General features: G+C 40.1%; 1 protein-coding gene across 4 annotated transcripts in view; it reads left to right on the forward strand.

The window, feature by feature from the left end:
- Positions 1–2,646: 2,646 nt before the first annotated feature.
- ACTR2 (actin related protein 2) overlaps positions 2,647–14,057 on the forward strand; it is a 33,921-nt gene continuing 22,510 nt past the window's right edge. The window contains exons 1-3 of one of the 4 annotated variants that reach the window (XM_045580826.1): positions 2,647–2,848; positions 10,915–11,025; positions 13,053–13,067. In XM_045580826.1, the coding sequence (XP_045436782.1) occupies positions 2,801–2,848; positions 10,915–11,025; positions 13,053–13,067 (174 nt within the window). In that variant the 5' untranslated portion in view covers positions 2,647–2,800. The remainder of the gene's footprint in view (positions 2,849–10,914; positions 11,026–13,052; positions 13,068–14,057) is intronic. The other 3 variants (XM_045580825.1, XM_045580827.1, XM_036435538.2) reach the window with 3 other exon arrangements.

A 14,057-nucleotide genomic window follows, 5' to 3' on the forward strand; every position in this document is an offset into this window, starting at 1 on the left:
GCTCTTAAATTTACATCTTCCATTCATTTTGAGTTAAATTTTTGTATATGGTGAAGTAAAGGGAGAGGGAAAATTAACCTTTTGAATGAGGCATTTCACAACTATAATTCCAACTAAAATTATAGCTAATAAACACTTAAGGGCCCATCAGATTTATATTTTAATTTAAAAAAATAATTTCACTAACCTAGTTTCAAAACTATAATTCTTCTACTTGAAAGCAACTGCAGTGGCTAATTAGGCCAAAACCTATTAGCTTTGGAAATGACAAATTGTTAGCCAAACACATTGTACTTTTTTCTGGTCCAATCAGGCAACAATCATTAGTGGTTGTTTAAACTATTAAGTGACAACGCCGAAACCGGTTTGGCTCAGTGGATAGGGCATTGGCCTGCGGACTGAAAGGTTCCCGTCAAGGGCATGTACCTTGGTTGTGGGCATATCCCCAGTGGGGGTGTGTGCAGGAGGCAGCTGATAGATGTTTCTAACTCTCTCTCTCCCTTCCTTTCTACTAGTTTAGGTCAATTTAGGGAGAACTATCATCTTTTTTTAAAAAAATCTTTATTGTTGATAGTTCATAGATTTTTCCTTTTTCCCCATTAACCTCTTTTAGCCCGCTCTCCGTCCCCTCCCTCAGGCCCTCTCCAATGTCTGTGTCCTCGGGTTATGCATATATGCCCACAAGTTCATTGGTTGATCTCTTTCCACCCATCCTCCCCTGCCTTTCCTCTGAGGTTTTACAGTCTGTTCATGCTTCTATGTCTCTGGGTATGTTTTTGAGAACTATCATCTTAACAAAGAGCGTTCGATCTGTGAACATGGTATTTTTATTTACCTAGATTTTCTTTGATTACTCTCAGCTATATTTTGTAATTTTCAGTATATAGGTCTTGCATTACTTTCATTATATTTATCACATTTTCTGATGCTCTTGTGAATGAAGTCTTTCTAATTTGATTTTTAGGTTGTTCATTGATGTCATATATAAATATACTGATTTCTGTATGTAGATCTGGTATCTTATGACTTTGCTGGACTTAATTATTTTAAAACCCCCATTTCTTTATGTGTAAAATGGGGATAGCTAATTGGGGATAGTAAGGTTTTTGTGTGGAATAATATAGATAAAATCTCATCAGAAGTCTAGAAATGAAGCTCTTCCTCAAAAAACAATCCAACTACCTAAAGAGTGCTTTCTCTCTCTGGAGCCTACCAGTGTCTTTCCCTCTATTCCTTCCCCCAGGCCAGTTTTCTTTCCCCTTCATACTCTTAACTCCTAGGGCCCTTCTTTTGCTTCTGTAACTTTTTTCCTGAGTCCACACAGCTCAGCTGGCTCACTTCTACCTCTGTGGCTTTCTAATTAAACTTTTGCTTGAATTTGAAAAAAAAAAATAAGAAAAAGAAGTTCAACCACCTAAAATGAGGGGCTACATTAAAAAAAAAAAATGACTATAATGGCCTTGGTATAGACACAGGAAACAGTCACCAATAGTATCATATCTGAATTTGCATAATTAAGAGGCTTTGCTGCATTTTCGTTAATATAGTGAGCAGACAATTGTTTATATTTTCTACCATTTGCATGCATTGTTTTCATAATTAGAAGAAAACAACAGGTGTTATTTCTTAAAAAGTAAAAAATAGTAATCCAAAAGAAAAAAAAGGGAGGGGCATTAGCGGTAGAGAGCACGTTTAAAGGTATGGAACTAATAAATAATGAGGAATAAAGAAATAAAATGGAGTCACTATGGTCAAGCTGCTAAATTATTAAAATCAAGCAGGCTGAAGAATGAGGAAATAACTCTATTCTTGCCTTACTTGGCTTGGGGACTTAAAAACTTTCCAGTTGAGTGTCAATGCCTAGATATACATTATTTTCACAGATAACCATCTGAACAACTCAGGAGAAAACGTTGCATTATCCAGACCACTAGACACTTGAAAGATTACCATCTCGGACCAACCCATCAGCAAAGAATGCAGGACTGATTCTCCTCTAGTATGTTCTTTTCTTACTCAAAGACCTCTCAGCTTTCCTTGCTCCTTTGGAACACCCTGGACATTAACTACTAGCTGTGTTTTCAGTTTGCACACCCTACTTCCCTTGAGTACATCTTTGGCCTTTGTTTCTGGCCAAAAGCCTCCTGACCGGGGTTGTCTGATTTAAAAAAACCGAGGCTCTGGGTTCAAATAGGTGCACACGTGCTGAAGAGGTGCGATGCAATGTGGCGCTGCTGGGAGAAACGGGTCCTGGAAGCAAGGACACACGAAGCCCTGTTCCATGGTGCGACCCGAAGGACCTCCAGCCTTGCTACCCCTCCCGGCCATCTCGAACAGACCCGGCGACCTGCCTGAGCCTTTTGCTGAAGGGTAAGCGGCGCCCTACATCCTCCGACGCCGGCTCAGGGAGAAGGCGGCAGCGCCCACCAGGGCGTCTACCGTCCTGGACCGGAAACCAGACCTAGAGCGTCACTGGGGTGGGCGGTGACCGAGAAGGCGGAACTGGGAGCCGCAGCTGGGGGCGGGGCTTCCCAGCTCCTCCGCTTCTTATTGGCTCTTACCGCTGTTAGTCTCGGCCTCCTTTCCGCCCCCACCTTTTCCGCGCTGGCCTTCAGCTAAATGACGGGCGGAGCGGGGCGGGGCCGGGCCAGGGGCGACTTCCGGTAGGGGAAGAGTTGCAGCCTAGGAGCGGCTGCCGAGAGGTGGAGGAGGAAGAGGGAAGCGCCGGGCGGCGGCTGCAGTAGGTGCTTGGCTGTAAGGTTGTCTGGGGCGGCGGCGGCGGCTCTCTCCCCGGCGGACGATGGACAGCCAGGGCAGGAAGGTGGTGGTGTGCGACAACGGCACCGGGGTAAGCTCCGGGCGGGGAGGCCGCGGTGGCCCGGGGTCCGGGTGGGGCGCAAGGGCCCTAAGGCGCGCGGGGTTGCACCCCTGGGCCCTGGAGCCGCCCGGGCCGAGGGGCGCGGGGCAGCCCTTCCCACCTCCGTGGGTGTAGGGAGCGAGGGCCCCGGTCACCCGGAGCTCACCACCCCCCATCCCCTCATCCATCCGGGCCGGGGCGGCGGGCGAGGCCGGCTCTGCGCGGGGACCCACGCCTGCTGCCCTGCGGGGGCCGGTCCGCGCCCCGAGCCCGGCAGTTTGGCTAAAGGGTCGGAGCGGGTGAAAGCCTAGGTTTGTGGGCTCGGGAAGGGCTTCGTTGCCCCGGGTTGCCGGTGTGTGAAAAGGGGAAAGAGACCCAGAGGCCTTCCTTTTCCTGTGTAGGTACCGAATGGGAGGCAGGAAACGGGTTTACAGACAGAGAGAGAGAGAGAGGAAAGAAAAAAAAAAAAAAAAGGAAGTACTGTCAGTGCAAGCCTCAGCCCTGCAGCCGTTTTGAGATTTTGTGTGTTTTTTTTTGAGGGAAGTAGGGGCCACATCGGAGTGCATAATTTACTTTTTGTTCTGCATTCCGGGGATTTTGCCCTCGGTGGCTCCGCTGAGACCAGCATGCTCCATTGATTGGTCCTGGGACAGCCAGCACCCCTCCAGCAGTCCCAGTGTTAGTGCCGCTGACCTTAGGGGGAAGTTCATCAGTTTTGGCACCTCCCTCTACCCGATTTTCATTTTTAAAAGATCTTCACCCGGGGATATGTTTTTGATGATGATGATGATGATGATTGATTTCAGAGAGAGAGGAAGTGAGAGGGAGAGAGAAACATGGATGTGAGAGAAAGAAGACCATCAAGGGTTGCCTCCCACTCGCCCCCCCCCCCCCCGGGGATTAAAACCGAAACTTGGGTATTGTTGTGCCCTGACCGGACTCCAACAGACAACAGAGACCCTTTGGGGCATGGACGCTCCAACCAATGAGCCACACTGGCCAAGACACCCCCCCCCCCCGTTTTTGTCCTTAGATATATATTACAAATGTTAGTCTTTAAGATACTAAAATGCAAATAATTGTAAAAAACTGATTAAGAAATTGTTTGAGAGCTGTTTCTTTCCTACGCACCCCCCCCCCCTTCCCCTTTAAAATTGTATTTTTGGGCAGCCAAGTCAGCAAATTAGAAGACAGAAATGCTACTTACTTTGGATGAGTTCCATAGTGATAACTTTCTCCTACATTACAGTGATGTCTAACCATTTTGGAGTTGCATACTTTGGGACTTTTCTCCCCCTACTTTCCATAAATGTGACATAGGAATTAAAAAAGATTTTACTTGAACTTTAAAACATTTTGACAGCTGGATTGTTGAGGAGGGGAAAGGACCTAATATTCACTGCCGTAATACTTCCCTTGATGGAATTTGTTACAGACTTTTACAAGTAATAATTATACTAGCTTTATCTGAACTTAGTTTAAAATGGTCTTGAGTAATAGGGTGTTGTCATATAATGGGACATCATACAAAATGAAATAACTTTAAAAAAAAAAGGCAGATTTACTGCTTTTGAAGTTGTCTAATATTTATTGTTAAGTTAAAAAGTGATCCCATTTATGCAAGTGTTCTTTATTAAAAATATACGTTCACAGATGTGTGTGTATATGAAAGTTTTGGAGGGATGCATAAATGTTCATTGTGAGACTAGGTATAACGGAGTGAGAGAAGATGAGGACTTCATAACTCTTTCTAATTATTGGGGAAATGTTCTTTGTGTTTTTAACAAGACGTACTGTTAAATTATCTTTAAACAAAAGAAACTATAAACATTTGTTACTTTTATAGTTAAAACTCAGTTAAAGGTACTTTTTAAAAGATATTAGTCTCAAGTTGACCTCTAAATAGATTTAAAGCTCTAAAAATTGAATTTAAAACATTTTGTTTGGTGAATATGCCAGATAATTCTCTTTAGAAATATGAGCCAGTTAATGAACTCCTCTTTTTTTTTTTTTTTTTTTTTTTAATTTTTAGAAAGAGTGGAAGGAAGTGGGAGAGACCCAGAGAGAGAAACATTGGTTATAGACATATTGCTTCCCATACACCCTGACCAGGGCTGGGGGGGGATGGAGCTTGCAACTGAGGTATGGGCCCTTGACCCGAATCGAACCTGGGACCCTTCAATCCGCAGGCCAGTGCTCTGTGTGCTGAGCCAAATCTGCTAGGGCTGTATTCCTCTTTTTTAGGAGGGGGGGAAGGGCAGGGAGGGGTGGTAAAGGGGGAAGAGAGGTGATTCCTCTTTTTTGAAGGCCAATGAACCCTATATTTGTAATGAGTTTTGTGATATTCAGTTAGAATAGGGATGTTAACTGTAAGCTCATTAAAGAAAAATTTGTTTTTAATTGCTGAGAGAGACCATCAGGGTTTAAACCTGCAACCTGGTATGTGCCCTGACCGGGAATTGAACCTGCACCTTTTGGTGCATGGGACAACACTCCAACGAGCTACACCGCCCAGGGCCATAAGCTCATTTTTATGTTACTATTTCATTAGTTTAGCTATGTTAGGAAGCTGATTGTATATTACTGATTAGTCTTATTCTAATTAATAATTTAAGGATCTTGTTCTTTAAGACAAAAGATCAGTTACTATTACCTATATAGGAAAAACTGTAGCTGGTTCAAATAAGAATATATTTGGTGTTGCATTTATATTTTTAAACTTTATTCAGATTTTCTATAGATATAATCAACTTTCAAATGAAGAAACAGTTCTGATATGTCCCAGGTTCAATTCCAGTCAAATGTAAATGCCTGGGTTGTGGGCTCGATCCCAGTAGGGGGCGTGCAGGAGGCAGCTGATCGATGATTCTCTCTCATCATTGATGTTTCTAACTCTTCCTCTCTGAAATTAATAAAAATATATTTTAGAAAATAATAATAATAAAAATTTAGAAAAATAGGAACCACTTAGATTTTATATTCTTTTTTACAGTTATCTTGATTTTATTTAGTTAGCTGAAGGTATAATGATTCCTTTACAATTATATATTAAACAAGATATTAAAATTTAATTTCTAAAAACTTGTGGAAATAGTTCTTACCCTAAAGCAACTTGCCTCTTACACGTTTTAGGTTTTAAAGTTTTAATTATAGGCAATTTGAGAAGTTAATGATTTTTTTTTAAACTCTTCTGGCAGGCCCTAAGTCGAATGCTCACAGAGTGAGTTCTTACGATCACATGCTAGCCCCCAACCAGTTTCTCATTAGGGCAGCCTACAGAAGGAAAACTCGCCCAGTTCCAATAATTTATTTGCTTCATCCTCATAACTGTTCAAACCTACCACCTAAAATAGAGCCACTGAAAGTGGCCAAATGGGTGGAAATCTGGATACCGGCTTAGGTTTAGGTGCTTGTCAAGAGTTCCTCCCAGGCCTCTGCTGTTGTGTATTCTGTTGTCAGACGGGTGATTTCATCAGCAGTGAGTTAGCTCACCACCCACAATGAAGACAGCTGCCTTCCAGGTGCCTGGTAGTTTTTAGGGTCTAGTGATACAAAGTAGCTAAAAATGCTAGGATAATTATATTTACTCTAGTGGCCCGGTGCACAGATTCCTGCACGTTGAAAGGAAAATAATTAGAAGAAATATTTTAATATTGCTATTTGCTCTTTCTCTGTAATGGGATGCTGGTCGCTGTCTGTGGGGCGATCAGGCTCCCACCCGCCTCCCTCAGTGCCTGGGAGCCAGGCTGCAGCCTGCCCTCTGCCGCCGCCACTGGTTGCTGTCTGCGGGGAGTTCCATGGGGCGATCAGACAGCTCACATCTACCTTGCCCTGGCGCCGCCTGCTCACCTGCTCCACCATCCTGCTGTGCTGTGGTCCTGCTTGTTGCAGTGCCTCCACGGCCACCTGCTGCCAGTGCCACATTGAGATGCCCGCCATGTTCCGTGCCACCCCCCCCCCGGTGATCAGTACACATCGTAGTGAGCAGTTGAACTCCTGGTTGAGGGGACAATTTGCATATTAGGCTTTTATTATATAGGATTTATAATTCCCATTTGTATTTGCATATGGCCTGCTCTAGCTGGCTTATGTTAATTTATTTTGCTGAATTCAGGAGTGTTTGGAAATAGAAATAAATAAAAAACAAGTTTGTTTTTCCCTGGCTGATGTGGTTCAGTAGTTAGAGTGCCTGCCTGCACACTGAAGGGTCAAGGCCACTGTACTGGAGTTGCAGTTTCCACCCCTGGTCCCCGTCAGTGCAGGAGGCAGCCAAGTGTGTGTGTGTCTCCCTTTCCCTCCCTCCCTCCCTTTCTCTTCCTTCCACTTGCTAAAAATCAGTGGAAAAAATAGCCTCAGGTCAGGATTAACAAAAAAAGAAAAAAAAAAAACAACAACAACTCACAACACAGAAGATTTGGTTTTACCCTGTAAAATGCTTGGGAATAAATAGAATGACTATTTTGGTTGTGTGAGATCAGGATAATCACTATGAAATTAAAGTAATATACCAGTACTGTCAGATAAAATAATAAAGAAAAATACAATAAGTCCAAGTGAAGCTTTATAAATCTGTTTGTTTTTTGAGAGAAAAGATGCTTTTAGAGCAAATGTACAGGAAGTTTTTTTCATCTTTGCTTGAAAGAACATTATAGTGTGAGATGTTCTTACCATTTGATGACTCAGTGGGAAGTAAGGGAGCCAGTTTAAACCACAGTGCTATGAAAAGGAAACTATATATGGTAAAAAGCTATTTCTTAAACACAGACTTATTGCACACAATTAGAGAACTAAGTCTCCAAGTCTTAAAATGATTGGAGTGGGGGAGGAATTTCAAGGTTTAAATGATGCTAAACGAGTAGCTTAGGAAAGAATATTTTCTTTTCATTTCATCACATCATGGTTTATATTTAGGTTTTTTTAAATACAGTCTTTTTTTTTTTTTTTTTCAAGAAAAGAAATGCTGGATTGTCTGTTAGTTTCTATTATCAAGGAATATAGTTTACTGTAATAGTATTTGTGTTATTATAGCTATCTGTGCTTTCACATTTGAAATAGTGCAGACATTGCCATTTTGACCAAATTATCTTATACCCTGTAGGAATGCTAACACTAGATTACTATGGCAACAAATGCTTGTAATAAACTACTTAAGCAGAGTAATTTCATTAACAAGTGAGTGATAGCCGTAATTTGAATTAAAAGCCACATTTTTCTTTTTTGTAAAGCACAGGAATAGCAGGTTTACAATTGTTTTTCTAGTTCAGGTCGGGAGAGGGTTCTCAGTTTTTGTCTTCTTACCTCAGGCACTTGGGAAATATTTTGTCCCTTGAAATATATCCAAACAGGAGTTTTAAGATATGAACTACCCATCTGAATAGTTATAATCAGAAAACATTGAGTGATGTGATTATTTATAGAGTTGCCTCATTGCATGATTCTGAAAATGAGGCCTGACTATAGTGAGAGGAAAGCATATCAACCCTCCCAGCCTCCTAGGACTTGACTAAAGCCCCATCCAAAGCTCTTCCACCGTCACCTTCTATTGTGATTTCACACTTAAGTCATTTGTTTACATTTAAAATGCTGAAAATGGCCCTCCCAGACTTAGCGATTCTTTTTTTAATCGATTCATTTTATAGTTTTCCTTAATACTTTGAGGTAAATGTAAGAACTTATTTACTTTCTATATTTGGACTACATATATAAATTATGACTAATACTTATATTAGGCTGGTGATCACAATAAATTTTATTTATGTAGAAATTTCAGTATGGCCAAGATAATAACAGATTCTCTACCCTCCCATATCATTTCGGTTTTCACATCAAGTGAACTGGATTTTTTTTTTTTTTTTTTTACTTTTTTATATATTTTATTGATTTTTTAACAGAGAGAGATGGAGAGAGATAGAGAGCTAGAAACGTCGATGAGAGAGAGTCATCGATCAGCTGCCTCTTGCACACCCCCTACTGGGGATATGCCCGCAACCAAGGTACATGCCCTTGACCGGAATCGAACCCAGGACCCTTCAGTCTCCAAGCCGACGCTCTATCCATTGAGCCAAACTGGTTTTGGCTGAACTGGATTTTGACTTAGTTCTGATCAGGGCAGTGTCCAGCCTGGCCCTGGCAGGGACAAGGAGTCCCTCATCTCCTCCTTATGAAGGCAGTGCGGCAAGGAGCTGTGCTCCCCGCCAGGAACAGGAGGCACCGCTGCCATGTGCCAACGAAGCAGATTAAACAAAGCCCCAAGTCCGCTTACCTCTAGCTCAACTCATCTTATAGCCTGTTCCTCACATATATTGCACCTGGCCTGTACACTTTCCCAGAGTTCCTCCACAAACACCAGAGGCCCAGGTTTTATAGTGGGGAGGGCAGAACACAGGAGAGGTTTCCTGAACGAGCCCACAGTTAGGCCCTGGAGGGAAGAGAATCCCCGCACTCGTGGGTCCCAGGGTCCCAGAGCTCTCCTCTCTGTCAGGACCACGCTGCACCACGAAGCAGCGGGGACGGTCTGTCTAACCGCGGAGTCCTGCTGGCATGACTTGTATTTCTGTGCCGCCAAGAGGTTGTAGCTAAAGCTGAAACATTTCTCAGCAGCCTCCCTGCTAACCTTCCCTTTATCCCTGAAGTTTTAAATGGCATTTTTCTTGCAATGTCTGCTCTTAAAAATAAGACTAAAACAGACTATATTATTGGTATAAGAATTTAAAGACCCTTGGTTCTACTTTCAGTTTTGCTGTAGTTGTTAAGTCTGCTAGTATATCAGTTCCTTTTGCATAAAATGGAAGTAAAGTCAATAAGGATATGCCCTCATTGGAGAAGTATACTATCTGAATATTAAATTGTTACCTGATATTACTAAATACATTTATTTGAATATAAAACTGTTAACAGCCCAAAATGCCTAATAAGTTTATTTTAAAATGATGCTAGTCCAGACTCATTTGATTTTCCCCATTTTGAAAAATGAGTTGCTTAAGTGAATTGCCAGAGATGAATGTAAGCGTGCTTTAGAATTAAAACTTTAGCTCTGTTGTTCATGTTCTAATATTTCTCTTTTAAAAATAGTTGTTGTTTCCCTGGCTGGGTGGCTTGGTTGGTTAGAGCAATGTCCTGACACACCAAGGTTGTGGGTTAGGGCTCATAGAAGAATCAACCAATGAATGCTTATTTATATGGGTGGAACAACAAATCAGCCAATGAATGCATAAATGGGTGGAACAATAAATTAATGTTTCTCTCCCTCTCTGTCTCTAAAATCAGTAAGGAAGTTTTTAAAAAAAGTAGTTGTTCACTGAATTTGCCCATTTCCCCCAATATTACTTTTTTTCAAAATTTAATTTTTAGAGGAAAGGAGAGAAAGATCGAAGAGCAAAACATCAATCAGCTGCCTCCTGCATGCCCCCCACGGGGGATCCTGCCACCATGCCATCCTGGCAAATGGCCTGATGGAATTGGACCGGCAGTCTTTCAGTATGTGGGATGATGCCTAACCACCTGAGCCACACTGGCCAAGGGTCAAATACTTATGTGACCACTGTGTGTCAGGACCTCTTTGAGGCCTCAGGATCCAACATGCTGCTCAGCTGAGCTCCCTGCTTTCCTGAGGCTTTCTCTATAGCGAGGGACTTAGGCACTAAGTAATCAATCAGTTTACCGGAAAATAAACATGAACTCCAGTAGTAGTCAATGCCATAAAGGAAATAAAACGAGATATGATAGATTGGATGGCCAGTTTAGATAATTTGAAAGTATCCAAAGTTAAAAATATTGTATAAATGCAAAGTGGTATTTTTCAGAGATATATATATTTTTAATGTATTGATTGATTTTAGAGAGAGGAAGGCAGAGGGAGAGAGAGAAACATCAATCGGCTGCCTCCTGAGCCCCTTGTTCTGGGATTTGAGCATGTGCCCTCATCGGAAAAGGTATCTGCAACTTCCTGGTGCATGGGACGACATCAGCCAACCGAGCCACACCAGCCTGGCTTAGATACTGTTTTTAAATGGCTATGGTAAATACTCGACTAACCCACTTTTACTGTTCTCTTCCAGTTTGTGAAGTGTGGATATGCAGGCTCTAACTTTCCAGAACACATCTTCCCAGCTTTGGTTGGAAGACCTATTATCAGATCAACCACCAAAGTGGGAAACATTGAAATCAAGGTAATATTTTATTTATTGTTAAATGAGGTTCAAAACCTATGAGACGTTCTTTGAATTAAGTAGTTTTAAAATATGATGCCATGAAAAGCAAAGGGGGAGGGCAGAATTTCTTATATTTCTAATTTATATCAACACCTGAAGAAAGGCACAAAAACTGAAATTAATTTTATCTTCCTGTAAGTATGGCTTGATGCCATTACTCTGTGAATGGAGTAAAACATGTAAGATTTTTACATGAATGTGAGTTATAATTTTTAAAAGAAAGCCTGGCATTTTTATGTTTTTCAGTTCCATATATTTGTCATTATATGTTAGTGTTTCTTTGGGACCTTAGACTTTTCCTTTCATGTAATCATGGCCTGATCCCCCTACATTTTTATATAGTTAGTCAGGAAAACACAGAATGTAAATCTTATTGTTTCCCTTTTTCACTAATGTAATAACTGGTTTCCATGATGTGCAGGAGGAAGCATACAGTCTTTATGTGGTCTTGCATTATTACCTTACCAGAAAGAGAAAAGAGGGAAGGTTATCATTTCCTACTCACTGTGCCTGACACTAGAGACTCAGCATTAAGGATGATGGGTTTTTCTCCCGTATTAAAGGGATTGGAAATCAAATGGGAGTTAGGATATTTTAGAAGAAAAAGGAAACAGATCAACCAAAGGACTGTTGTCACCAATTGACTTAAATTCTTCAGGTGGCCTAGGGGTCAGGTTATACAAAATGCAGTAGAATTTAGGGGCTCTCTCACTGAGTAATTTGTGAACAAGCTAGCATTGTTGATCTTATCTGGACAGTCTTTGGCAAGACTTCAGTGAACTATTAAGATTATGAGTCACTTGAAACATGAGTTAGGGTGAGCTTCTTTGGGACATTTGTTTGAACTTTCTAGTAAGGTGGTAATAGGCAGTAGAGATTTGCTACTTGGTAGCTCTCTGCTCTTGGGATTAAGAGTTGAATTGGCAATGAATAAAAATATAAACTGATGCTTAGGTTCTTCGTTAATTTCTTAAAGACTTAAAATAGTGAATTATGCTGGCCTCTTGTTATTTTAGGGATAATCAAATGGGACACTTGGTGAGTGTTTTCATTGTAGGGACTTTTCTTTTGGGACATTTATGGGATTCCTTACTCTCTCTTTTGTGAATTTTTGTTCTGATTGAATTTGATCTTCAGTAGGCTTTGATTTAACATTTAATAATAGTGAGAAGGATAAAATTTTAAATGGAGTAGAAAGTCTTTTTATTTGTTATCAGGTTTGTAAAGAATTTTTTAATGTACATTATGGTATTAACATTTTTAAGGTATCAAGGTATATCACATATTGCCATTTTTATTCTTCACCATAAGCACGAATGATTACATATCTTTTAACTCCCATTTTCTAGCTTTTTAAGGCCAAGTAATAGAAATTAAACTAGTCAGTATATCAATGAGATTTTTTTTACTAAGGAATTCCCAATAGCATTGCTTGTATGGTTTGTCATTCTGTGTTCTGTTGGCTCAGTTCTGTTCAATCTGCTTAGTCTTTTAAGTCTTTCAAGTTAAATTGTTCTTCCAGTAAAAGACAGACAACTGTAAGATTTAACTTGACTGTTGGAGCTCCAACCTTAACCTCTGCTTAGCCAGCTACACCTTTCCTGTTATCATTTATTTTCCTTAACTAAGGTTCTTAAATTCAGTAATGAATTTAAAGAAACTTGACTTTTTGGAATTCCTCTGTCTAGTGTATTGACTTAGACTTTTTGTATCTTGTTAGCTAGAATGTGGTGGTAGACTTAAAAAAATACTGGGAAATTTAAATTGTTTAATGAGTTAATTTTCATTCAGAAGTAATAACTTTCCATGTTAATTTGGCCCTAATTATTAACTCCGTAAAATAAAGTAGTACTGCATCTGACCTCAACCTAATTGTTCTCTATTGCTTGTATGTTTTAAAAATTTCAGTGAGGATTTTATTTAGGCCTTTTCTGACTCTTACTTCTACCTTCTCTCTCTTCACCTTTCTTGACCTGTTGAAGTAGAATAACAAAAAGATGGTAAGTGAGGTTATACACATGCTCTCTGTTTGTTTTCCACTTTTGCTTGGTGGGACAATAGTTATTGTTTTGTGTCCCTTTAGTATTGGGGAGGGGGGTATTTCCATATTTTAATTTTAAGTACTTTGATCCTATACTTTCCTGATTGCATACAATGGACCAAACCAGAACTGATTTACTAACATAATTTTGAATTGTTTTCTTGTGTTTCTTATAGATGAATGTTATAATTTAAATGGAATGAGGTGTGCATAATATTAGAAACCTGGGTACATCCCAGACAATTTACTCCTTCATTGTGTTTTTTTCTGTGATAGTCTAAATGCTTCTGTAGTAGGTTATTTTCAAATTTGTTTTTTATTATTTGTAAGCAGCTTTGAGAAAGATGAATGATAGGCATTTCTAGTGATATATATTTTAACTAGTAAGAGTAACTTTGTGGAGTTTTCTTTTGATTAAGCAAAAACATTTAAAAGTGGAAATTCTTATATTTATCCTAAATAAAAGATCATGCCTTTCTTAATATCCTTAGGAAATTTGAGTCTATTTGGAGAGAATAGTGTAGACTTTAATTTCACAAATATTTTTTAAGGAAATTCCTTCTAGGAACTAAATTGTGGTTTTTAAAGTGTTTTTGCTCCATTTTTTAATTTGAGGTGATGTTGTTCAAATGATTCTTGGCAAATATAACCTATACTGCTTGCTTTTCATAATATATAAATGCTTTTTAAATAGCATCTCAGAACAGTTTCTATAATTTTTATTCTTTCAGGTAATAGGTGATGGTGTAGGCTTGAGGTCCATTGATGAGGTGGGTGGTAAAAATCTGAGGCCTGATCTGATCACTTTATAACTTGGTTCTGAGGTATGAGGGCAAACTTCATAAAACTCTTAGTATTTTTGGTTTTTGGAAGGAGAAATGTTCTAAGGAAAATTTACATGTTTAGGATTTGGATAAATTTAGGTAACTTGAGCTACTCAAATTTTAAA

This window comes from Pipistrellus kuhlii, unplaced genomic scaffold, assembly GCF_014108245.1.
Source record: "Pipistrellus kuhlii isolate mPipKuh1 unplaced genomic scaffold, mPipKuh1.p scaffold_m20_p_13, whole genome shotgun sequence".
NCBI lineage: Eukaryota > Metazoa > Chordata > Mammalia > Chiroptera > Vespertilionidae > Pipistrellus > Pipistrellus kuhlii.